Here is a 25,209-nt window from a genome sequence, read left to right on the forward strand (position 1 = left end):
CCTTTGGGAATAGGAGATTTTCATTTGTTCAGCATGGCATGGATCCTGCATGATGGGTTTTTGAAAATTAAATAAAAAAGTTATCTTTCTACTTAATTCAACCTACCCAATTAGTTTTTGAGTAAATAAATAGTGTAACCACGAACCGTATAGAGAGTTTTTGCACAGTCAATCAATTAGAAATTGTTACAATACTTACCTTAGAAGTTATGCATGAGTTTTTGATTTGATGACAAGTATGAAGAGTTTTACACTTATGGTTCGTAGAGATTAAACTCTTGTTTTATAAGCTGCATGATTCAATATTTTATTTCAAATGTTGTAGATTTTTCACAATTTGATGGTATAGGTTTTGTATTAACTATAAAACCTGTACCATCAAATTGTGAAATATCTACAACATTTGAAATAAAATATTGAATCATGCTTCTTTAAGGAAAGAAGAGACTTTTTATGCCTGCTATATCCAGTTAGCTTCAGATTCTGAAAAATATGTTTTTGTTTTTTTGGAAATGAGTGTTTGAATTGAATTATTGTTTTTTGTTTGTATTGGTGTGTGCAGCTTATTACGAAAGAGGAGGGCTTGCTGCTCTACGAAGACATGACTTTAGGCAGGTTCTTTGAAGACATGTGTGCCCAGATGTATTATAGAGGCAAAATGTTTGGCTTTGTTCACTTGTACAATGGCCAAGAAGCTGTGTCAACTGGCTTCATCAAGCTTCTCAAGAAAGAAGACTCGGTGGTGAGTACATACCGGGACCATGTTCATTCACTGAGTAAGGGGGTGCCAGCGCGTGCTGTAATGAGTGAGCTCTTTGGGAAGGCCACGGGATGCTCCCGAGGTCAAGGTGGCTCTATGCATATGTTTTCAAAGGAACATAATGTGATCGGTGGGTTTGCTTTCATTGCTGAAGGAATCCCTATTGCCACTGGGGCAGCATTTTCCAGCAAGTATAGAAGGGAGGTTTTGAAAGAGGCAGACTGTGATCATGTGACATTGGCATTTTTTGGAGATGGAACATGTAACAATGGACAGTTCTACGAATGCCTAAACATGGCAGCTTTATGGAAATTGCCTATTGTGTTTGTGGTGGAAAATAATCTGTGGGCTATTGGGATGTCACATCTCAGGGCAACTTCCGATCCTCAAATATGGAAGAAAGGGCCAGCATTTGGAATGCCTGGGGTTCATGTTGATGGGATGGACGTTTTGAAGGTCAGGGAGGTGGCAAAGGAGGCTATTGAAAGAGCCAGACGAGGAGAAGGACCGACTTTAGTAGAATGTGAGACCTATAGATTTAGAGGACATTCATTGGCCGATCCTGATGAGCTTCGTGACCCTGGTGAGCGTTTATGTTATGCTTTCTTCTCTTAGAATGTACTTCAAATATGCTGTTAATTTTTTAGTATATTATGTTGCATTTCCTTTGCACTTTTGTTGGTATCTTAAGTGGTACTGAACATAATACTTGTACATTTATTCTTCTGTAAGCTTTCTGTGCATTATCTCTGTAGTTTAGTTTTAGGACCAATTTTCTCTTGATGTTAGATGTTGAGAATGCAATTGATATTAAGATTAAGATCATGGATTTGGATCACTGCCAAACTTGTATGTTAAAGAAATTGAACTTGTATTTGTGCACTCTAAACCTGTGAATGGTGTAAAGATTTACACTTTATTGTTTGGATTTGAAATATGGCATAACTACATTATAAGCTGTACTTATACTACACTTTATTGATTTGTCTCTTTGAAAAGTAACTTCTCTTATCATTTTGATGGCAAGTGCAAAACATCATGGTGCCTGATCAACAACATTCCTGTTGAAATATGGAAATGTAGTTTGATTAATATTTGTAAACAATTTTTATAAACTAAAGTTGTGGATGTTTTTTCCTATAGTTTGATAATGTTTTTGCAAGGTATTATTTTCTTGCTATCAATGTGTTAAATAATGAGTTCATTTAACCGTGTGGACATAATTCAGATTACCCTGTGGTTATTGTTGCTCTTAATGACTATGTTAGCTGATAAAAGTAGCATATTTTATTCTTTTTTGAAACGTCCTGCTAAATCTTATAGTCTTTGTTTTCTATGCATATTACATCAATAGTGTCACGTGATCTATGTAACCAACCTAACTAGTGGGATAATGTTTTATTATTGTTTTTATTCTTGTGGCAATAATATTATGATTACCACAACCGTTTTTCTAATTTCAACAAGTCAGGATATTCATGCCATGATCAAAATAACTCACATCTTGCCGAAGTTTTCTTTGTCTTCTATTTGTGTCTGCCAAGTTCATGGTAATTATTCACCATCATCTGAATGTGCTTTGGCAGCTGAGAAGGCACATTATGCTGATAGGGATCCCATCTCTGCACTGAAGAAATACTTGATTGGGAACAAATTAGCCAGTGAACAAGAGTTGAAGGCCATAGAGAATAAGATTGATGAGGTTCTTGAGGAGGCAGTTGAGTTTGCAGATGAGAGCCCTCTTCCACCACGCAGCCAGCTTCTAGAGAATGTCTTTGCTGATCCAAAAGGTTTTGGAATTGGACCTGATGGCAAGTACAGATGCGAGGACCCAAAATTCACTCAAGGCACTGCTCATGTCTAATGTTATCCAAGTCTGACATCTTAGTTTTCAGTTTTAGATTCATGTTCTTGTTCTTGTACTTTCTAGAAATCAAACATTACGGTCCAAATGCCCTTCATAAAATATAGAGAGGATTTGTTTAGGTTGAAATTTTGTTTTTTCTTTCCTTATATTTGTTAGCATTCTTGGAACTAGTGTCAACAATGACAATTTCCAATCATTCCTTTTATTAGTCAGTTGTTGCAATTATAACAGCCATCTATTCTTCTTGTGGATTCCTTTAATTTTTCAAAATGAGTATCTTGTAGTGGACTCATGAATTCTATCTCCAAGGCATGTTCTCTCGGTATAGTCATGATTTATCCTTCACTCACTTTGTTATGATTGAGATGAAGTAAATTTGGTTAATGGTAGATATAATGTATTTTAATTTAATGTTGAATATTTGATTGAATTTGTATCACAGATTTTTGCACAGTAGTAAATTATTTTTAAATTTTGTGACATGGAATTACTTAAGTAAATAATATAATACAATAAAATTTGTATTTACTAAAATACTTATAATTTTATATCCTTTAAACTAAACTTAGATCTCAATTTGTATTTAGGATATCAATTTTGAATTGCAATAAATTCTTCATATATTAACTTCGTTTTGATTATTTAAAGAGGCTAGAAGTGCAAACCACTCTACATATTTTCTTTTATTTTTTATGCAATCTATACACTTTCAACTCTGTAAAGCATCTCAAAAGTGTGGCTAATGCCACAACAAATAAATGTAGAGTCCTTTATTATCGTGATTTCCTACTACCATCTCAATATTTTTCAAAATAAGATTCTCATTATTAAAGTTATTTCCTAATGCAATGAGATGATTTACAATATAAAATGAACCACAATAATCTGCAATGCAACGAAATAACAATTAATTACTCAAATAAATGCAACACTAGTATATTATGCAATGCAACGAAACGCAAGAAAAAGTTGTTTGGTGGAAATGAAATATTTAATGAGAAAACTTTACTAAACAAGCATGAACTAAGTCTCAAAATTGATTTACAAAATAAAAAATAAAAAAAATTCAAAATTGGTAAGTGGCTATTCAGGAACAATGATCGTTTTACACAAGATGCTTTGATGTAGGCAGCCTCTCGGGTGGCAAATCTGAATACTCCTTTCTTATTCTTTTGCCTTTGAATCTCACAAAGCAAGTCGCATAATGAAACTGTATGTTAACTTACCAAACATCAAAAGTAGTAAGAATGAAGCTGTAATACTTATCATATGAAGATTGAAGTAGAAAAAAAAAGTAATGTGAAGAGACCATATAAACGGATATTACAACTTCACAGCAGCTATTGCTTCTGGTTTAAAATCAACCCGCAGACCCAATACACGTCTAACTTCTGCTGGAGTTAATCTCCAGGTCATAGGTCCAGAGTTCTCACCCCAGAAATCTAGAATCTCAGAAACCTTTTCTAAATTTAGAATTGTTGCCATTTGAGTAAGACGTGCAAACTTGTCCCTAACAGTTCTCTGTGTCATGACACTGAAATGACTTACCAAAGCTCTAGCATCTCGGTCCAGCTGAAGACCGCCTAGCTGACTAAATCTTTTCTGCATCATAATAACTTCTAGCCTTTTCACAATGAAATCAATAATCAAATGAACAAACGTGTCATAATTGTTAGTAGTCATTAGTGGCTGCAGCCATGCCACATTTGTCTCAACAGCATGGAGAAGTCTCTGAACCCATGGGTCATTCACCTCATTATCTGCATACTCAGCCTCTGAAAGCTCATAGCTAATTGGTCCAACGCTGTCTAATACTGGTCTTATTCTAGGTGTAATGGTTGACACAAGTTGTCCTATGCTAGCAGTCAAAGCTTGCTTGAAAGCATTGCTGCTATCTGCCAACTCAGTCAAACAAGATTTTACCTTTTCTCGATCAGCTGGTGCAGGAAAAACCTGTATGAAGTTATTCAGTCCGTTAATTCTGCAACTTTAAACTTGTATATTATATAGGCAAAGTAAACAGACATAAAATAAAGAATAACCTATAATTATAAACCAACAAAGGACAAATTGACATAGCGCTATATAAATTGAGAAACAGTTCTTAAAATAAATAGTCTATAGCACTGTTCCAGCTACATTGCTTCATTTAAAAATGAAGGGAGGAGCAGTTGACAAATATGAAATATTCATTTAGCAAACTTGCACATCTGAAGAAACATCCAGTCTAAAATGGAAAATAGTTCATAGAGTGAAATCATCAATACTAAAACTTTGAATTTCTAAACCATACTTTGATCGCATTTCTCTAATCAATCATCTCCATATCAATGTTAACAGAAGGATTGCTACAAATTTGACCATGTACTCATCACAACATTCGGGGGAAACATGTGTATGTACATAGTTTATAGGGCAAAATCATTGCTACAATTTCTGAATTTCTAAATCATACTTCAAGTGCATTCTTCTAATCAATTGTCTCCATGTTTGTTACAGAAAGGATTACTGCAAATTAATCTGTGGTTTTGAAGTTGCCAAAATGTCAATCTTGAGATTGGTTTATCCTATACTGCTGTCTTTATATTTTTATCCAATATTTGTAAATATCACATAAAACTCAAAATCATGTTACAGAAATTCAGAACTACATCCTGCACAAATTAAATGACACGATCTGCACACACACATTTTATGAATAATCCCTAACCCATGAATCTAAAATTACCTTATAATGGGACCCCAGGCACACAATGCATAAAGCAAGGGTGTGCCAACTGTACTTACTGCTAAAATTAACATCATAATTCAAAATTTAATGAATATAATCAGTGATATATAATTGTAAGGTACTAAAAATATACAACACTCACCTCAGCACACTGTTCTTCAATTTCATGTTTTAGCTTCAGAACATACTCACAGCTAACATCCATATTATTCAAAGCTGTTGCAATTTCTGTCCCTGTCTTTTGCACACCAACGCCACCAAAGAACAACTTTGCACCAAGGTTAGGCTCTCTTATTTTTTGTTGCAAGGCTTCATGATATTCATTACCGAGCAAACTGTTGGCACCACTCAAAACGGCAACAACAGAACTAATATTGGAAGTGGATATTGCCCTCCGCAGGCAACTCTGCAATACATAAAACACATCATCCACCATAGAAGTGGTAAGGCTGTCAGGCACGTGTTCATCGATCCTTATTGCTTTCCTGACGTTCTCCAACATGAAAAATCCCTCCAAAATGACGTAAAAGCCGGTTAAATCTTGTGCAACCTTGCTGAAACTTCCACTCCGGAAAGCCCTGGTGGCACGAGGAAGCAACTCAGGGTCAACAGAAGTAAGCGCTTTGATCTTTGAAATCATGAATTCGGTGTAATCCTCACCAAGCTGCATAAGGGAGAGAATCTCCTCCAAATATAACTCAACCTCTCGTGGGTCAGGACCCTCAGGACCTCCTCCAACAGCAAGCAAATTGGTGTTGTGTGCATTTATCTCAGAGGACAACTTAGCCAACTTCCTATACTCCATATACTTGTTTAAAATCACAGAACCACGAGAATCACACTCCTCCTGAAGCTCACAGATTGCATACACAATACCATCCTCCCCACAAAGACCACTCAAGATCTCACTATTCTCCTCAATCGCCAACACAATGTCCTTAAACAAATTGGTCAAACAACCAACAAAATTGACATTACGCTGATCCATAGTCTCTACCAACTGCTCAAACTCCATTCTTGACCTCATTGCAATCACCTTCTTCAAGTACCCAACATACACCTGCAATCCCTCCTCCTCCACACCCAGCGGGGTGAAGAGCCGAATGAACCTGAGCAATGATGGATCAAGGTTCAGGCATTGTGGCACAAGTTGTTTTCTTAACTGTTCTTAACATAATATCAAGTTCAATTCCTATGCACTCAATGCAAAAAATATATATAAACACTATCATCCAATCAGAAAAATCATGGTATGAATGAGTATTAAATTAACAAATCTGAAAGTGGACAGACTCATCAAATAAAACAATTTGCAATTGGATGACAGGAATCCAGCGAACAAAAGATGCATATACAGTTTACTCTTATATGTAATATATATGTATATATGTATATTCATTACTCTCATAATTTAAGATATAGAAAAAAAAAGAGTCAATCTATTATACTCTTGTTCCCGCAACTTAAAATTTGAATATCCATGACTGAACCTGAGAATGGCGGGGTGGTCGCGCTGATCCACTGCGGCAGAGAGCTTCTTCCTTACAATTCCCTCCAACTGCTTCTTCGCTGCTAACAAGCGATCCCTCTGAAGCTGATCGGAGCCGGAATCCTTGTACTGCGCGTCGATCTGGAGGAACGTCTGCACGTAGCGCGCGGCCGACTCGTAGTCCTCTGCCTCGAGTGCACGGTGGACGCCTTCGAGGGAGTTGGCGCGCTCCACGATGGCGTCGATGCGGAGGAGCGTGTTGCGGACGCGCGACTGCGCCAGGTCAAGCTCGCGGACCTTGCGGCTGACCTGGTCAGCGAGGTCGGAGGTGGAAGCGACGTTGGAGAGCATGTAGTCGGCGTCGGAGTTGACGATGTCAAGGACGTCGGAAGAGCGCTGGAGCTGGAGGAGGTGACGGTCGAGGTCAGTGCGCTGCGAGAGAAGCTCGTCGAGTTCGACGTCGACGGCTCTCTGGTGAGCGATGCACTCGTGGAGGAGGCGCGTCATGGCACCGACGTCGGTGAGGGAACGGACGAATTCGACGGCCTCCGCCGTGCCGAAGTGAATTGAGCTGGCGACGGTTTCTTCGTCCGCCACATTATTCCCGTTTGCCTCAGGCGTAGTCCCCATTTTCCTCACACTTCAGATCTCATCTCAAATCACTTCAACAACAAACTCACTCTTTTCTTAATTAAGCTACCATTTTTATTTTCTATTTTTATCATCAATTACTTAACTTTATGTATTTTTTTATAATTTTTTTTCCTTTAAATTTCATCATAAGCTATTTAACATAGATACTCTTTTATTTATTTATCAGTAATTTTTGTTTTCAATGATTTTTTATTTATTTATGATATTATATTTTGATAACAGTAATGTTTTAGAAAAGAAAAAGGTGTGACTTAAAACAAAGCACACCCATTTTCCTGAACTCAAGTGTTAGTGTAGCACATCAGAGGCTAAACATGGCACCTAATGCCACTTTCTTTCTCTCACTCACATCTTCTTCCTTACCCTTTCCCTTATTCAACCACAATCTCCATACCCAATTCACATCTTCTCACAAACCATTCATTTCCTTTTCCAAGGCTACGACTTTCTCCTTCACCGCCTCGCCGGCCACGGTGGATAAAGCAAGGGTCGTTCACGGAGGAAAACATGCGGAGAAAGAAGCGTTCAAGCAACCAAGACCAACCGAAGTCTACATCTGCAACCTTCCCAGTAGCTGTGACGTACAGCATCTACTTCACATGTTCAACCCCCATGGAACCGTACTTTCTGCTCAGGTTTATCGATTCTTCCACTTTTTCATTGTTTAACATCAATTCTACTATACCCTCTCTTCTCTTCTCACTAAACTATTCAATTTAAAAGAAAAATCAGAGGTTGAAATCTTCTTTGCTCCATCCATTATCTTCATTTTCATTGTTAACTGGCTAGTTCCTATCTAAGTATAGTATAGATACTCATTAGTGACTATGTATGTGAATATGTATGTTTTAGTTTTTCTTTTGTAATAGATTTTTTTTAAAATTGTGATACAATTTGGGTTAGAATTGTCAAAAAATCAATATTTTTCAATTAGACATTTTACGAACACGTCTCCTACAAGTATCATCGTACATACAGTGTCTTGGTGACAGAAGAAGAAGCGTGTTCGAGCCTTGTAGATCATAACAAGGTAATGTGTTGATGGGGTGACTACACTTTTGCAGGTTTCCCGGAGTGAGGAGAGTGGTAAGAGTAGAGGGAGTGCTTATGTGACAATGGCATCTATTGACTCCGCAAAGAAAGCAATTGATGCATTGGACGCATCGGTTCGTGAGTGTGAAACTCGCTTCATGTATCTTTTTGCATAGTGTGTTGTGGCTATCTGTCTGAAAATGTGTTTTTGGTTCCTTTTTCACAACTGAAGGATGTTGGTGGGCGTGAAGTGCTGGTTAGATTTTCAGCTGAGATGAATCCCAAGAGGAGGGATCTTGACACAATGAATTCGTTACCCATTAGAACTATGTACTATGAAGGTCCTCATAAGTTGTATGTTGGGAATCTTTCCAAGTTTACTGTGCCTGAAGACCTGAGAGAGGTTTTTGGCAGATTTGGTAATGTGACTAGTGTAAGGATGTTGCATGATATGAGACAAGGGAAACAAAGGGTCTATGCGTTTGTCTCCTATCTTTCAGAGAGAGAGCGTGATGCAGCAATGTCTCTCCATGGAACGGTATATATATATGTGTGTGTTCTACCTTTGCTCTGCCACTTTTCATTGTTGTGCTTCTCATTCATGAGTTAGTCTCTGGTCTGATCTTTCTTGCAGGTGCTTTGTGGTCGAACACTGGTGATTCGAGAGCGTGTAAAGAGAGAAGAATAAGATCTAACTGGATATTCAGATTTTGCCTAGTGATTGTTGCAATTTTGATTGTTTAGGAAGAACTTCCCCAGCTAGAATATGTCAGCAAGTGGAGTAGATCTGCTGTCAAAAGTCCATCAAAATCTGGGTTTATTCCTTGTGTTTAAAATTTCAATCAGCAATATCTCTGTATATTTTGATAGTTCAAAACATGATTTTTTGAGTGGAAAAAGTATTCAACTTAAGATCAAGAAATACAATGGCAGACCTGATAAGAAACTTATCTTTATTTTCACATATCTGCAATTATTTAAACTCACTATGGCAAAATGAGAAAGATCACTGAGGCAACTCTTTACCACTGCTGTGCAGTTTTGAAACTAATTTCCAGGTATGTATCATAGTTTGAGTTTTTAAAAAATAATGAATTTATCCTTTATAAAATTATGTTAGAATTGTCTTAGAATTGTCTGAAATTTCATAAATATTTTTTTAATTAAACATTTTATGGATACGTGTCCTATGAGTGTTAATGTTCGCTATCGATGCGTGTGTTTAACAAAAACACATCATCTAAGAGACGTATCTTAACCTCATAAATTTCTAGTCTCCAAATGGACAAAATATACTACAATCACATCTTGATATACAAAATAATTATAATGATAAAATTGTTTTCTTTATAACTTTCCAACTTAATATTAAACGAAACTTCACAAAATATAATCAAATTCATCTTTGAACATCATGACATGATAATTGTTAAACTTTATAGGCACGTAGAATTGAATCAGAAATTTTGTTCTTTTGTTCCCTAAATTGTCCATTGTTTTCAAGATAAAATCAGTACCTTTAGTTTTTTTTTCATTAGCAGTATTGCAGTTCTGTTTGTTTTTGTGACTCTAATGTTCAGCTGCAACATAATTTTGAGCTTTCTGTTCTAAACTTACAATGCGTTTGCAAATTTTTATTAAAAAGTGTGATACTGTAAGAGGAATCGTATTTTACAAAATTTATTAAACAGGTTCTTCATCATTAGTAACAATCCATTACTCTGTTCTTATTTCGGTGCAACGAAGTGGCGGTTTTGTTGTTTTATCTTTTACACGTTATACCATGAGACTTATATGGGGTGCAATTAGTAATCATTAGGTGCAGGAAGCAAAAAGTTCTTCCTTAAGTAATAAATAGGCGGACAATATCATCACCTCAAAGGGATTGTTTCTTATTGTACTTCCATATGTTCTTCTCTCACCTTCATAAATTTTTGTATTTCAATCCTTATACAGTATTTTGAATATGTAATACGAAAGTCTTTTTTCAGATTCGTAATTAGCTCTCAAATTATGTAATCCAAAAAGCCTTTTTTTCAGACGCGTGATTAGTTTCTAGATTACATAATCCAGAAGTATAGTATTTTCTAATATGAAATTAGCTTTTGAATTATGTAATCTGAAAACCTTTTTTCAGATGCGTGATTAGTTTCCATATTATATAATCTAAAAAACCATTTTTTTAACAATATATTCTGAATTACATAATCCGGAAGTTATTTTCAAATTATATAATCCAAAATATAATTTATTAAAAATATATTTTGGATTACATAATCCGTAAGCTATTTTCGAATATATTAGATTCAGGATTATGTAATCCAAAATATATATAATTTTTTTAAATTGCTTCCGAATTTTATAAATCTATGGGTGGCACAATAAAGATAAAAATGTGTTTTCACTTTTATATGGAGGTGACACAAGAACATGTGGAGGTGCAGGAAGAAGCAATCCCTCAAAGGTTCATCTTTTTTTTTCTTCTTTTTATTGTTGTTTGTGTTGGGCCTGTATATTGGGCCTCGGTTTCATTTGTTCTTCATCCTCGCGCTGCAACACCACACAACAGAAACACAACACAACATAAACAAACCCTTAAGCCGTTACCCACCTGCAATGCCGCTGAGGTTTGATATTGGTTTGATTTGTTGAAGTTGAAAGTGATGGAGATGGAGATGGAGATTGAAGCTGAGAAACAGCACAAGTTCGATGTGGACCTCGGCAACCTCATGGCTTTCGACTCCAATCACACCTTCCCCTCTCAACCACCTCTTTCCAGGTACCAAGGTACCCACCTACCGTCTTCTTCCTCTTCTTTAGGGTTTTTCGTTTTTGACACTGTCTTTGCTTACGTTTATTCCACACAGGGAGCACCTCGTCAACCAGTGTTTACTGAAAGCCACTCACCTGGTTCAAGCTGTTGCAGATGCCCTCTTTACCTTACCATCAACGGAAGATGTAGATGGCCCCCTTGTCAACTTGCCTGCGCCACTCACTAAATTGCCAAGAGAAAAACATGTAATCCCACACTCCAATTTTTGTTCTTCTTAATTCAAAGGTTATATAATTTATTGATTCTCACTTTTTTCCTTTAATGCTCGTGCCCCTAATCCTTATTCCTACTGTATTGCAACTTTATATATGCGTCTGCATTGCAATTATCTATGCAATTGTATTGGTTATATGATTCTAGGAAAATGATAGTTTGATAACCTTAAAGATGTATACAACTGATGAGTTTAGAAATAAATATATATAATAGAGGTAAGTTTGGAATTAAATGATATGAATAAGAAGTTTGGTTCTTTGTTTGTAGTGTTTTTTTTATGTCTAATCACTCAAATCACTGGCTCATCAATTTTTGTGATGCTTTTTTCAGTTGCCAAAACCTAAGCCTCCTACTAAATGGGAAGTTTTTGCCAAAAAGAAAGGTTTGTCTATTCATGCTGCACATGTGACTCTCAAATAATCTTAATGCTGGTTATACGGTCTGTGTTTGGCTTAGTGCTTCCTAATTTTTATTAGTTGAACTGATGTATTTTAACCTCTGTGTGTTATTTTGCAGGCATACAGAATCGGAAGAAAGACAAGATTGTGTATGATGAACAATCCGGAACCTGGAAACGGAGATATGGGTATGATCGTGCAAATGATGAAGATGCTGTACCTATCATCGAGGCAAAAGAAACTGATGGTATATGATCGAACATCCCTTTCCTGGATGTGATAATCTGGAAGTTAGAGAGTATTTATATGTCTATATTTCAAATCATATAGATGTTTATTTAGACCGTTTATGTTTAATGTTATTATTCTCTTGACTTTAACATTTTTATCTTTTCATGAATATAAACTTGTAATTAACGTTTTTTGGGTTTGTTTTTGTACACTGATCAGAGCTATATGTATGGCATGTTAGTAATGGTATTTTTATAACATTTTGTAGATCCAGCAGAGGATCCTTTTGCCAAAAGAAAAGAAAATAAGAAGAAAAGAATTGAAAAGCAAGATAAAAATCGACTACAGAACTTGAAAGAAGCTGCTAAATTCGGTGCTTTACCAAGGTTTGTAACATAATGTTCTTCAATTTACCTTGAAGATTTTGTAGCATGGGAATTCTATTTGTTAATGTTCATTATAGTATACATCATTGACTTATAGTTGTGTGCACAATTATTTCATGGATCATGGACCTTTGCCTTTTAATTTTCCATTTGAGTCAATTGTATCTCACCTTTGCTATTGGTGGCATCTCAATTTCATTTAATGTCTGACTTTCGTACATGTTGTAATCTCCCCACCTTTGGGAGCAATTGAGTAATCTAGAGGCAACTGTCCTACCTTAAAAGTGTGCAACTTTCGACTAGTTTGTTGTAGAGTTTTGACCTGGTGTTTCTTGTTTTCCTTTAATATATATCTTTATTATTTTTCTCTCTGCTATTCATGATATTTTCTTGATTGTAATGAAATCTGAACAAATTATTATACAGCCATGTTCAGTTGGCAGCTACAGCTTTGCCTATAACAGGAACTCAGGCAGCACCCAAGAAAGTTACAAAGGATGAACTAGGTAATGTAGCAGGAATTGCGGCAACTGCAACAGCCAGTGGTGGGAAATTTGACAAGAAATTGCCTGGTGAAAAGCCTGCAAAACATAAAGGAAAATATCGGAAGGTTGTGCACTGTACACTAAGCATATATAACTGTTTCTCTTAGCCATGTAAATTGTTATGTGTAGAAACATCCATTTTTAACTAAACTGTCTTGTTAACTTCCATTGGTTTGTTTTCATCTAGTTCCTGCCAGTGGTGGAAGGAACCGGGATAGGATCACAAGAGAGAGAGCAAACTGAAAAAATATTGAACAAGATCATGTCCAAGAATTCTCATAACATACTGAACGTTGAAAAGGTACAGTAGATTCATTTAGTGACATGGATTTCAAATTTGCCCTGTTTTATTATTAACCTTTCTTTCGTTAAAATCGTGCTCTCGGAATTCTAGGCCGTCACAATGCACAATGTGAAGAAAGAGAAGAAGCGAAGAAGCGATAAAGGGAAGGCTTCACCAGCTGACAACAAATTGAAACCTGAGAAAAAGTCTTTTAAAAAGGGAAATTTCAAGAAAGGGAAGAAAGGGAAATAGTTTAGGTTTTATTTAAAACAAGTTTTGTAGAGTTCTTGGAAACTGTTTACTGGTTTTTAAGTTTTGTAGGCTAATTTCATCTATCTGTCCCTATCCTCTCTATTTTAAGTGACAAAAAGCTTTTAATTTATCAAACGAATAACATCGTCTATGGATAAAATAAAACATGTATGCATTATTTTAACTGTTATTATTTGTACAGTATAAAATTCAATATTTAGTGTAACTAACGAAATGCATAGAAGAAAACTTCTGTAAAAATATAATGTTTAAATTTGTAAAGTGATACTTCGGACATTGCCAGCTTCATTGTTTAAACAACAATTTATTATCCAAATAAATGCAACATTATTCTGCAACGATAGTGAAATTCTTTACTGAACAAGCATGAACTACGTCTCAAAACTAATTTACAAAATAGAAAATGCAAAATTGGAAAGTGGCTATTCAGAAGAAAAACCATTTTACACTCTGTATATACGCGTATGCCTTTGAAGCTAACAATGCAAGTCGCATAATGAAACTCTATGTTAATACCAAACACCAAAAGTAGTACAAATGAAGCCGTAATACTTATCAGATGAAAAATTAAAGAAAAAAGAAGAATGTGAAGAGACCATATAAAATTGTCGTGTTCTATATTACTACCAGCAATGTTAAATAGTTCACATGTGTACAACAAAATTTTCTTATTGATGGGAGTCAAACTTCATGGCAAGGTCTAATATATCAGTGCTGACTGACACAGGGAAATTTCTTGTTTTGGTATACTTCTATACACATATTCAAATCTGTAATGATTGGGTGGGGAGATTACTTATCTGAAAAGGATGAGATGAAAATGACAAGAATGTCTAAGTCAGTGAACAAGAATGTCTTAACCTAGTGAATCCATGTTGATCCGTTTCGGGCTTCTATGTTGATTGTTGAATATTACAGAAAGTCACCAGCGTTCGTTTGAGCAGAACCCATCCCTCCTTTCTGGAGTTCCAAAGACTAGCCGAATTTATAATATCCCAGCTGTCCTCATATTAACCACTGTTATACTCTATTTTCCAGTCGAGTAGCATAATTATGATTGACATGCAAAAAACAACATCGTCACTTGAAAACCTTGGTTATCTGTTAAAAGCAAGCCAGATTCTTGGGCAATGGCATTTTTATGCAGGCTACACTCGTAGGAAAGCAACAAACATACCACAAAGATCCAACATGAATGACAGAAGCATGACTGTAAGTTGTAAGTCCTGCATAAGTTTTAGAATACTCTGGAGTTGGCTCGTATCTTCTTAATCAAGTAGTTCTCCAAACCAATGCCAGCATCCACAATTCTAGTATGCCCTTTTATTTCAATCTTAAGAACTTCCTCCAAAGCACCACTGATTTTCCCACCATCATCAACTTCACATATTACAGGCATTAAGACCATCCAAGTATCCACATGAGGAGCTTCCCCATGTTCAAGAGACATAGTAAGAACTCCACAGGCATCCTCAGCCCTACCAACATTACAAAACCCCTTCACCAAGGCGTGAACAACAGCAAAATGAGGAGAAAAACCTTTGCACAGCATCTCCTCGACATACTTGCGAGCCTCATCAAGCATTCCCATGTCACACAAGCCCCTCGCCAAAGTACGATAGGACACCAGATTAGGCAAGCACCCATTGGCCCGCATGTCCGCAATAACCTTGCAGGCATCGTGAGCACGCCCCTCTCTACAGAACCCCAATATAACAGTATTATAATGAACAATATCAGGATTGCACCCTTTGACCTTCATCCTACAGAGAAGCTTGTAAGCCTCCCTGAGCTTCTTCTTCCTACACAAACTGTTCAATAAAGTGGTGTAAGTCAAAGAATCCGGAACAAACCCTTTGTTGAGCATATCCTCCAACAGATCAACAGCACCATTCACCTGACTCTTCCGACACAAGGCCTGCATCAAAATCCGGTAAGACTCTATATCCGGCACAACATCTCGTTTGAACATTTTGTTGAACAGTGAGTAGGCAATGCTAATGTCCCCATTGAGACAGAACGCGCGCATGAGAATGTTGTAGGACTTGGTGTTGGGTTCCACCCCATACCTGTGAGCATCCTTGAAGAGAAGGAAGGCGGGGCGAATGTAATTGCGGTGGGAAACGAGGAGCTCAAGAATGCGGTTAAGGTGTTTGGGCAAAGGCTTGCAATCGAAGTGGAGAATGTTGTAGAAGGTTTTGAGGGCTTTTTCCGGCAAATCGGCTTCTGCGTAGACTCTGATCAAGTAAGTGAAGAGGGTGGGAGTGATGGGTTGAGAATCGGATCTGAGGCAGCGGAGGAGATGGTCGATGAAAGAGAAGTTTTTGGAGCGACCCAACTTGAGGATGAGAATGAGATAGGTCGAGTAAGTGTGGCGGAAGTTAGGTTGGCGAGAGGCCACATCGAAGATTTCTTTGGCCAGAAGAGGGTCTGATTGGGAAGCTATCAGCTTCTGAACTCGTGTTGGTGATCCGAAAGGGGTGTTCCCACTGTTGCTGTGAAAGCCTTGTTGTTGCTTTGGGTTTTGCAGGTAAAGGGGTGGTGATGGAAGGAAGAAGATGCAATTGGAAGCACCCGTGATTAGGGTTTTCGACCGAACAAAGATTCTCTGCATTTCTTCTTCTTCTTCTTCTTCTTGCTTCTGATGGCTGACGGAAGCAGGAATGAATATACCTAAGAATTCCACGTGTTGGTAACCAATACCTCCCAAATGAGGACGACGTGGCATTTCTCGGAAGATGAATGAGGCACGTGTCTAATAACTAATGGTGGAGAATGGGACACGTCAGAAGGGGAAACAGAGGAAGTTGAGATCTGAGAGTGATTATGTATCTATGCATGTATGTGGCATGGCGTGAGAAGATATTTTGTAGAATTTTCGCGGTTGTGAAGCAAAGTATTGAAGGCGGTTTGAAAATTCCGAAATTCTCTGTCTCTTTTTCTCTCTGCCTCCACTCAATTTAGCAGACTTTTTAGATATTTTCACTGCCCAATTTAAGATTCAGCATCAGGTGTCTTCTTCTTACTTTTCTGGCGTCAAATTAGGGTTTTGATTAATGCAGCAGAAGCAAATTGCTTGAGAATGGGTGAAGTGGCGGGTGAGAAGTGTGTGATGCAGATGCAGGGGGAACAGAGCAACAATGCCTCCACGGTTCGGTGGGAACGTTTTCTGCCTCGGATGGTGCTTCGAGTGTTGCTTGTGGAAGCTGATGATTCTACTCGACAGATCATTGCTGCACTTCTCCGTAAATGCAGTTACAAAGGTTTTCTTTTTAAAAAAAATGTTGTTTAAATTATGTGTGAGAAAATGAAAACCCAAACCACCTCTGTTTCCTCTTTAAACGTGTTTAATGTGAACAAACTAACTCAAGTAGATATTTCAATAACTGGGGGTATCAATCTGGTTTGTTTCACTTACAACGTACTTGAACTAAATAATGGTTATTTATTTGTTTTAATTAAATATAAAGGGAATGATTTCATGCAAATGTGTACTTTTGTGGTGGGCACTGTGTAAGGTATTTCCTTCCACGGTAGTGTTTGAAATGGGAATTTTCCCTCAAGCTCAAAATGCTTATGAACTTCTTAATTGCAATTTTTACATGCAGTTTCCACAGTTTGTGATGGCTTAAAGGCATGGGAGACATTGAAGAACAAAGCATCTGACATAGATCTCATATTAACTGAAGTGGATTTGCCATCAATATCTGGATTTTCACTTCTTAGTTTAGTCATGGAGCATGAAGCTTGCAAAAACATTCCCGTCATAAGTATGAGTTGACTTGGTACTGTTAGTAGTTAGATGTGGCTAATGGACTCAAATTTGTTCTCACCTTCTTATGATTTTGCAGTGATGTCTTCCCATGATTCAGTTAGCATGGCGTTCAGATGCATGTTAAAAGGTGCAGCTGATTTTCTTATAAAACCTGTTCGCAAGAATGAGCTGAGAAACTTGTGGCAGCATGTGTGGAGATGGCATGTTGTACGTCATATTCTTCAATTTTATTCTGGCAATTCTTTGATATTTCTTTTGTCTATTAGTGTGAACTTACTACTTTGACACCCTTGATAAAAAAATACACCCAATTTTTAACCCACTATAATAGTATATATTAAGATTTGAAGTTAAAAAATAAAATAAATATGATTAAAATATTATTATTTTGAGTTGTCTTGGTGGCTGTCAAAATATCACCTCCCTATTTACTTCCCATTTATTGCTTCAATTCATGTTTTCCATACATATAAGCAGGCCTCCTCAAAGTTTAACACTGTCACAGATTGAACTTGGTTTTGCTGCAGAAAATCATGCTGCAAGCAATGATTCTAGCGGTTCTGTGGCTTCGACACCAAAAAATAATGAATGCAGCGAGAAAACAAGTGAGGCTCAAGTAAGTTTTTCTCTCCCGGCCTCTAAACTCTCACTGAAATAACAACATGCTGCAATATGCCTGCAACAGATGTCAGTTTCTCAGATTTCTGTGTTAGGTGTGAAACAACAATTAATTTTTAATTCTGCTAATTCAATTTCTGAAGTTTCATCTACACTTTCATTGCTTGGCATGATTAACACACAAAGACATAAACATTGAATCCCTTTTCCATTACATGTATGAAGCCACTCTTCTCCCAACTTGGGACATTTTCCTTTATAGGTTAGGTTGGTTTCATGATTTTATATAGAAACGACATGTTTTGCCAACTCCTATGTAGAGAGAACTAGTACACCTCCATTTTTTTAAGCTGAGAGTACATTCATGGAAAATATGCAGGATATTTCACTGCTGAAGAGTTCTTCAAATTTGAGCGATATTGGCACAGTTAAGCATGAAAACTCTACAAAATGTGAAAGGGAATCAGATGAGCATAATGACGAAGCTGGAGGTGTGCAAGTTTCCTTTATTTTGTACTTTTGTTCAAATCTTTGGCCCTTATTTTGTTACTCAGTTACAGTTAGCATGTATTGCAGCCAAATCAATAGTTATATCAGAAGATGAAGGGTGCAACAAAACTTTTAAACCAACAGGCTTAAGGCTAGGTCAAGGCTATGATTTTGGTGAAATGGGAAATCAGGATGAAGTTCTAAGAATAGAGTTGAGCAAAGCCAATCCTGAGATTAATGTCGATATTCATGGATGCATTGATGAATTGGAAGGCCCTTCTACTGGGGCCATTGACTTGATTGGTACATTCAAGACACTTCCAAAGAGCACTGATGAAAATTGTAGTTTCAGTAGTGGTAACATTGCCAAGTTTGACTTTGATACACAATTGGAACTTTCTGTAAGAAGATATTTTCCTGGAAGCTCATACAAAGATGTATCTGAGGAAAGGCAAATATTGAACCATTCAAATGCTTCTGCCTTTTCTAGGTTAGTTCTCTACTTGTTTTGGACTTTAATTCGTAATCAAGTACTAAAGATAGGAGTTGTACGAACCTTTCTTTGCTCTAACAATAACAAATTCAGCAAAATGAATTTTAACTTTCATTTATATAATTATACGTGTACTTTCTAGAGTCTTTCCCATTTTTGCTTATGTCACTCTACATGCCGGGTAATGGAGTTAAAAGTTTACCAACTGGCAAATTGATATGGACTAAAACCATTTTAAGAGCATGTATTTATGGTCTTCCGAAACACTAAGTGGTGGTAAATTTGTCCAAGCTTCTATATAGACACCAAATATATTGTTGTGTTTTATCCTCAGTCATCAGCAATTTAAGTAATACTTCCCACCAAGCCTGAATTTTGGGGAGGTGGCGGGTGACCACTTGCCTACTACTTTTGTAGGTCAAGAAATCAGTATCAATTATTGCTTTCCAAAGCATGTCTTCTATTGAACTTTCAAAATATAAAGAGAATTTTTTATGATGTGATAAAAAAAAAATTGCAGGTATGGTGGTAGTAAGTTGTTGCAGACCCTTTGTCCAACACCATCAACTATCTCTGCAAAATTAACAAACGGTAGTCATGATTCTCAGAAATCCCATAAGTTATCTGAAAACACATCAACTTCTGATCAATATGGTGCAGAAAATCAAATTAAGGAGAAAATTACCACTTCAGATATTGGTCAATCTGAACAAGTTGATCCAAATTTACCAAACAGTCAACTTAGATTCTTTCCTGCTACAGGGGTGACTTATGATCACAAGTCTACTGGAAATGGAAATGTCTTCCCTTCTATGCTTTATTCTCAATCAGTTGTCCATCCCATATGGACTCCAAAATCAGTGTTCCAGAAAGAGAGCTCTCCCTTTCCCTCAAGTACTTCCTCCCAGTCTAATCATCAATCTCCCAACTCAAAACATCATCACTGGTCTGACGATGCAACCCATGCTTCTGATCAAAATGTAAATGACCAAAGCCATTTGGATTTTGAGACACAGGACTCTCCGACTGCTAGTCAGAGTGCTGATACTGCTCTTTACCATGATACAACAAATCATAATTGTAGTGGCGTGTACAGAAGCATAGGCTGTAGAAGTGAAGGAAATGCTACTTCGGCTAAGGTAGCCAAGGACAACAATGAAAGTTTCTTTGATATTGGTCACCTCGGTTATGATGGATTCATAGGGACAGATTCTCATCGCACCAGCCAACGAGAAGCAGCTCTAACAAAGTTTCGACTTAAGCGGAAAGACAGATGCTACGAGAAAAAGGTATTGCTGCCGTGCTATTACTGCTTCTGAAAAGAGCTACTCTTGAAATATTTATGGTAAAGGAATTATCGGGGCCTCATGCAATTGCTTGCTGCCATGTATTTCTAAAATTATCAGACTTTAGGATTTGAAACTTAAATTGTGATTGCTTTCTTGTCTAACGCAGCTGCTTATTGTTGAAATTTCTTGCTCAGGTCCGATATCAAAGCCGGAAGAGATTGGCAGAGCAGCGCCCTCGGGTGAAAGGGCAATTTGTTCGCCAAGTACACAGTGATCATCCAGTATCAGACCTGGGTGGTGATTCCTGAAATTTTTTTATTATGGCTTCTTGAAATTACCTTAATCGCTGAATTAAAATTTAACTTCCAAAGCTGATTTGCCTCTCTCGACAAGGATTAACTATAGGTATAGTGTGTCTGGTAAAATATGTTTCCTTTTAGCGTTGTTAGTATTTTCTTATGACTTGTCATATTGGTTGTCTCTTAGAATGTAGAATTGATTTGAAATTTTGATTTTACCTCGTGTATATGTTTCTGGATTGAAAGCTAGTACAGGGTTATAGTTATATAGGCAGTAGTATGCTATAAGGGTTGAAATAGCTTCTATCCTGGCAAGCATCTATGGTTTGTTATCAAATGAAAACAATCTTTCTTTAATCTTTCCATTGATCATTTGAGCCCCCTTTAAGAATACTATAGTCTTGGTTGCTCAATCAACCAAATCCAGTCAACGTAGGTACATTTTGAAATTCCTGCAATCACTGAAGACTCCTCCTCCCAAGTCCCCTTATGATTTGTAAAAGCACTTGGACCCCATTGTTCATGTATTTCACTTTTCTTTTCCTAATATTTTATGGGTCGAACCTAATACCAACTCCAAACTGACTTTTCTTTTCCTAATTCCTACTAATATATTATTTGTTCAGATTCTATTCTTATGTTTTTAATTAATCCGAAATTTTAATGTGTAATACTATTAGACTTCATGCCTAGATAAAAAATATAGTAAGCAATTTTTTAACTATAGTTAAGATAGATTTTAATGTGATCTTATAATTTGGATAAATCAGTTTTGAAAGTCTTAATTAGGGCATTGAAATCATAAACAGTGTTAACATGTGTGATGTGTATAAATTGTATGCGACTTGCATAGCAGTTGTGGGAAACACATCACATCATGCTGAGTTTGGTGTATGATCTTGCGAAGCATGGTCCAAACGGAACCGAACGTGTGTATAACTGAAGAGAAAACACATAGTTCATTGCATGCACACACTGTTCATTTTTTAAGTCTAAGTTTATCCATATGTCGGTGAAAGGAGTCAAATTGAGCCACATCTCCTTTAGCTATTCCTTTCGGTTCTCCCCTCCTCTGCTTTTGTTCTCTTTTGGTTCTTCATTTATTTTTCTGAACAAAAACCAAAAGCACCACTACCTGACCCCATGCTAAATTAAGAAAATGAAGGCGGTGAACTTTGTTGGTTCCACATTTATTTTTATCATACGTTTGACTATTGGTATATACTGATATATATGATATAAGCAGCATGAGAGTTAATTGTGTAGCTTACCTATGAAGAAATTAAATGAGGCACTTGATTTAATTAAACATAGGGTTTACAGTACTTGCTGTATTCTATTAGAAAATAATGTGGAATTGTGTGCTATTTAGGTTGAGAAAAATAGAATGAAAATTTAAAAGATATTTTATAAATTTGTTTGGTTTGGATAGAAAAAAGAGGTATACTATGATTAAAAATACTATTTTGCTGATAAAAGTGTATATTATAGTATTAAATCCTTTTAATCCATTATAAAAAACAAGAGTAGCACACTTTTCTTTTTATTCAATTAGAAAATCTACAACAATTCATTCATTCTGCTAAATCAACTGAATTAGACTTCCTTAATATAAATATCACTGTTTAATCACATGCTGTCATTACCTTTCATCACTGTGATGTGAAAGTAAATAAAATTAAGATCTACAGGCTTACTATTTTTTTACTAACTAATTTCTACCAAAAAACTTCTTATATTCCCCAACTCCATCTTATATCTACTCTCTCCTCTCCATTTCTAGGACACCAAACATAACATTGAAATTTATTCCTTAATGACAACAATATTAAAGTTTTGGAGGTCTCACAGCAAAAAAAGAAATTATTTCCATGAATTTTATTTGCTTCCCACTTTTTATAATTCCAAACCTAATATAAATTCCAGTGCAAACTCTTTCTATTATTATTTTTGTGTATTCTCATTGTTAATTCATTCATCTTCCCATGACAGAAAAAGACAAGTGTAACCAGAAGAAGTGAAATGAGGGAGAAAAATGCATATAAAGAGTTAGGAGTTTGGGTGAGGGGAAGTAAAAGACATTGCCAGCAAAAGAAGTGATGACTAATCAGAATCATAATGTACACTCACTGAGTTATATTCTTAGCAAGAGATAGGCAAAGAAAAGTGAAAGGCATAACAAGTAAAGAAGAAGAAAAATTGGACTGAAAGAGATGTAAAAGCACTCCAATACCAAGTGACCAATTCCAACTCTCCTTTGTGACTTCTGTGATCCATTACATTACTACAGCATCTTTCTTTTGGTGAGAGGTAGTTAAAAATAAGCAATTTTTGGATAATGATTTACAGAACTTGATTCAAGTGTAGAAAGAGTGAGAGTTGCAAAAAATAAATAAAAATGAGACACAGACATAGACACGTTTATATATGAAAAAATGTGAAGTAAAAGCATGCAACAGTTTCCTCTTAGATTCTTCTCCTCTATTGACCTCTTATTTCTCTGTCTTTTTTCTCTTCTTCACTACCAAACTCCAAAGTCACACACTGCAACACAGGGAAAATGTCGAAGGACAAAAACTCGAATGATCCGAGACGTGCAGCATGCACAGGCATCACCATCTTCCTCCTCTTAGCGGGTGTCACTCTTCTTGTGCTCTGGCTTGTCTACCGTCCTCACAAGCCCCGCTTCACGGTGATCGGAGCCGCCATCTACGGCCTCAACGCCACCACCCCACCGCTCATGTCGACCACCATGCAATTTTCCGTCCTCATAAAGAACCCCAACAGGCGTGTCTCCATTTACTACGACAGGTTCTCCGCCTTCGTCTCCTACAGGAACCAGGCCATAACGCCGCAGGTCCTGCTGCCGCCGCTGCACCAGGGCAAACACACCGCTGTGTCGGTGTCTCCGGTGATCGGAGGGACGACGGTGCCGGTGTCGGTTGAGGTTTCAAACGGATTGGTGGTGGACGAGGCTTATGGGGTGGTGGGTCTGAGGCTGATATTTCAGGGCAGGGTTCGGTGGAAGGCTGGTGCCATCAAAACTGCTCATTATGGACTGTATGTGAAGTGCGATGTGTTGATGGGTTTGAAGAAAGGGTTGGTGGGTCCAGTTCCTCTCCTCGGAGTTTCACCCTGCGATGTCGATGTATGATGTCTTCTTCAACCTACCTTTTCTTTTTCTGTCATCGATTCAGTGTAATAATTGCAACTCTTTCTTTTTGTTCCCCTCAAAACCAGAAAATTCATATATAAGAGTTAGTTTTTTTTTTCAACTTCAGTGTGTTAGAAAAGGTAAAAATGAAAGAATTTTCAAGTTGCAGTGTACAAGGTTTATGTGGTATTGTATATTAATTTAGAGGAACCAGAATGAGAAGGCATGTGTGTTTCTTCTCTTAGTCCTCAAATTGTTTGTGACTGGAGTTTTTTCAATTGTGTTGCAATGGTTATGGCACTTGGTGCAGCAAAGTAAGACATTTTGTAAAGTGTTATTTCAAGTCTAATTTAACTTCATAAAAATTAATAATTTAAGTCTAATTTAACTATATAAAATCGTTTAATTTAATTCAACTTTATAAAATCGATTTTGCGATGTCGAAGAATTTCTAGTCGTGGGAGATTTGGGATATAATTGGGATATAATTGAGAAGTTAATTTTCATAGCAGGCTTTTGCATCTGCTACCATAGACAAGTGAGAAGTGGTGTTTTAGATATTGGAATCAGTGCATTGTGTGAGATGATCAAATATCTCATAAACATATTATTATTATTATTATTATTTTTGGTTATTCTATTTACATACTTCAAATGATATACAAATTAAGGAATATAAGTAATATTTTTATTCGATTTAGACAAGCTTTTAATGTTTCTTAAATTAATAAGTTTTTATTGTAGTATTTTAAAAAAAAATTATCTTTCAAAAAGTTGAAATTTTACTTTTGTATTGGTGATTATGTGATGCTTGCTAATGACTTATCTTTTCATAATAAGGTCAATTGATAATCTTAAATAAAATCAACAATGGTATAGTTAAAAATATAATAATTAATATAATCTAAAATTAATAAAAGGATAACAGATAAATGAACAATGGTATAAATTTCAATGGTGGGCATAGCATCTATGAAGCTTCCTCTGTTGGAGTTTGATTTTGAGAGTGAAGTTTGTTGTGAATCCGATTCCCTTTTATGTGATTGATTAGTGCATAGTGGAGAAGAACCAGAACTAAATAGGTAAAGGAATAATCACTTTTTAATGCAAGTGTCCAAAAGTGAAAAAAACAAAAACATTATAATGTTTTGTTCATAATCTTCCATATTGTAGCAAAGTGTTCTTCCTGCAAAATTTTAAAAAAGTTGGATGTTAGAATCAAATTTAAAAGTTAAGTAGGAAAGTGTTAGATTCAATTTTCTTCCCTATCAATTATCTATGTTGTTTTGAAGTTCTACATTATTATTCAACCAATAAGATAATAAAATATGTGACATTTTGAAAGTTAAACGATAAAATATGTATAAATAAAATAGGTGTGCAACAAAACTTCT

General features: G+C 36.4%; 7 protein-coding genes across 7 annotated transcripts in view; 5 read left to right on the forward strand and 2 right to left on the reverse strand.

The window, feature by feature from the left end:
- Window positions 1-2,972, forward strand: part of LOC137820919 (pyruvate dehydrogenase E1 component subunit alpha-3, chloroplastic-like) — a 3,544-nt gene extending 572 nt beyond the window's left edge. Inside the window, exons 2-3 of the mRNA XM_068625260.1 lie at window positions 563-1,343; window positions 2,347-2,972. Coding sequence (XP_068481361.1) covers window positions 563-1,343; window positions 2,347-2,624 — 1,059 coding nt within the window. The 3' untranslated portion in view covers window positions 2,625-2,972. The remainder of the gene's footprint in view (window positions 1-562; window positions 1,344-2,346) is intronic.
- Window positions 2,973-3,612: 640 nt separating this feature from the next.
- On the reverse strand, window positions 3,613-7,477 carry LOC137820921 (conserved oligomeric Golgi complex subunit 4-like). Its single transcript, XM_068625263.1, has 3 exons — window positions 6,849-7,477; window positions 5,501-6,467; window positions 3,613-4,580 (listed from the first exon to the last, which is right to left on the reverse strand). Exons 1-3 carry the CDS (start codon window positions 7,475-7,477, stop codon window positions 3,951-3,953), a joined length of 2,226 nt encoding a protein of 741 aa, XP_068481364.1. The 3' UTR covers window positions 3,613-3,950.
- Window positions 7,478-7,604: 127 nt separating this feature from the next.
- On the forward strand, window positions 7,605-9,497 carry LOC137820925 (28 kDa ribonucleoprotein, chloroplastic-like). The gene is made up of 4 exons (XM_068625268.1): window positions 7,605-8,136; window positions 8,566-8,667; window positions 8,766-9,071; window positions 9,168-9,497. The coding sequence occupies exons 1-4, from the start codon at window positions 7,816-7,818 to the stop codon at window positions 9,219-9,221; spliced, it is 783 nt and encodes a 260-aa protein (XP_068481369.1). The 5' UTR covers window positions 7,605-7,815; the 3' UTR covers window positions 9,222-9,497.
- A 1,598-nt stretch (window positions 9,498-11,095) lies between these two features.
- Window positions 11,096-13,861, forward strand: LOC137820924 (ribosome biogenesis regulatory protein homolog). Its single transcript, XM_068625267.1, has 8 exons — window positions 11,096-11,312; window positions 11,401-11,551; window positions 11,913-11,964; window positions 12,099-12,227; window positions 12,480-12,597; window positions 13,024-13,207; window positions 13,330-13,443; window positions 13,537-13,861. Exons 1-8 carry the CDS (start codon window positions 11,197-11,199, stop codon window positions 13,675-13,677), a joined length of 1,005 nt encoding a protein of 334 aa, XP_068481368.1. The 5' UTR covers window positions 11,096-11,196; the 3' UTR covers window positions 13,678-13,861.
- A 428-nt stretch (window positions 13,862-14,289) lies between these two features.
- On the reverse strand, window positions 14,290-16,312 carry LOC137820923 (pentatricopeptide repeat-containing protein At4g01400, mitochondrial-like). Its single transcript, XM_068625265.1, has one exon. It carries the CDS (start codon window positions 16,310-16,312, stop codon window positions 14,936-14,938), a length of 1,377 nt encoding a protein of 458 aa, XP_068481366.1. The 3' UTR covers window positions 14,290-14,935.
- Window positions 16,313-16,406: 94 nt separating this feature from the next.
- Window positions 16,407-21,033, forward strand: LOC137820922 (two-component response regulator-like APRR9). The gene is made up of 8 exons (XM_068625264.1): window positions 16,407-16,961; window positions 17,307-17,468; window positions 17,550-17,680; window positions 17,979-18,089; window positions 18,471-18,582; window positions 18,668-19,070; window positions 19,594-20,362; window positions 20,557-21,033. Exons 1-8 carry the CDS (start codon window positions 16,781-16,783, stop codon window positions 20,668-20,670), a joined length of 1,983 nt encoding a protein of 660 aa, XP_068481365.1. The 5' UTR covers window positions 16,407-16,780; the 3' UTR covers window positions 20,671-21,033.
- A 2,049-nt stretch (window positions 21,034-23,082) lies between these two features.
- LOC137820926 (NDR1/HIN1-like protein 12) lies at window positions 23,083-24,068 on the forward strand. Its single transcript, XM_068625269.1, has one exon. The coding sequence runs from the start codon at window positions 23,222-23,224 to the stop codon at window positions 23,813-23,815; it is 594 nt and encodes a 197-aa protein (XP_068481370.1). The 5' UTR covers window positions 23,083-23,221; the 3' UTR covers window positions 23,816-24,068.
- Window positions 24,069-25,209: the final 1,141 nt, after the last annotated feature.

This window comes from Phaseolus vulgaris, chromosome 9 (genome assembly GCF_000499845.2).
Source record: "Phaseolus vulgaris cultivar G19833 chromosome 9, P. vulgaris v2.0, whole genome shotgun sequence".
Classification (NCBI taxonomy): Eukaryota; Viridiplantae; Streptophyta; class Magnoliopsida; order Fabales; family Fabaceae; genus Phaseolus; species Phaseolus vulgaris.

Bases quoted from the DNA above. Each gene is read 5' to 3' on its own strand.
- LOC137820923 (XM_068625265.1), bottom strand. From the start codon at position 16,312: ATGCAGAGAATCTTTGTTCGGTCGAAAACCCTAATCACGGGTGCTTCC.
- LOC137820926 (XM_068625269.1), top strand. From the start codon at position 23,222: ATGTCGAAGGACAAAAACTCGAATGATCCGAGACGTGCAGCATGCACA.
- LOC137820925 (XM_068625268.1), top strand. From the start codon at position 7,816: ATGGCACCTAATGCCACTTTCTTTCTCTCACTCACATCTTCTTCCTTA. The intron at 8,137-8,565 runs GTTTATCGATTC...ACACTTTTGCAG, and splicing joins GAACCGTACTTTCTGCTCAG to GTTTCCCGGAGTGAGGAGAG. The intron at 9,072-9,167 runs GTATATATATAT...TCTTTCTTGCAG, and splicing joins CAATGTCTCTCCATGGAACG to GTGCTTTGTGGTCGAACACT.
- LOC137820924 (XM_068625267.1), top strand. From the start codon at position 11,197: ATGGAGATGGAGATGGAGATTGAAGCTGAGAAACAGCACAAGTTCGAT. The intron at 11,313-11,400 runs GTACCAAGGTAC...TATTCCACACAG, and splicing joins TCTCAACCACCTCTTTCCAG to GGAGCACCTCGTCAACCAGT. The intron at 12,228-12,479 runs GTATATGATCGA...AACATTTTGTAG, and splicing joins CGAGGCAAAAGAAACTGATG to ATCCAGCAGAGGATCCTTTT.
- LOC137820921 (XM_068625263.1), bottom strand. From the start codon at position 7,477: ATGGGGACTACGCCTGAGGCAAACGGGAATAATGTGGCGGACGAAGAA. The intron at 6,468-6,848 runs GTTCAGTCATGG...ATCATTGCTCAG, and splicing joins GACCACCCCGCCATTCTCAG to GTTCATTCGGCTCTTCACCC. The intron at 4,581-5,500 runs GTGAGTGTTGTA...AACTTCATACAG, and splicing joins TTGAAGAACAGTGTGCTGAG to GTTTTTCCTGCACCAGCTGA.
- LOC137820922 (XM_068625264.1), top strand. From the start codon at position 16,781: ATGGGTGAAGTGGCGGGTGAGAAGTGTGTGATGCAGATGCAGGGGGAA. The intron at 18,090-18,470 runs GTAAGTTTTTCT...GAAAATATGCAG, and splicing joins AGAAAACAAGTGAGGCTCAA to GATATTTCACTGCTGAAGAG. The intron at 19,071-19,593 runs GTTAGTTCTCTA...AAAAAATTGCAG, and splicing joins AATGCTTCTGCCTTTTCTAG to GTATGGTGGTAGTAAGTTGT.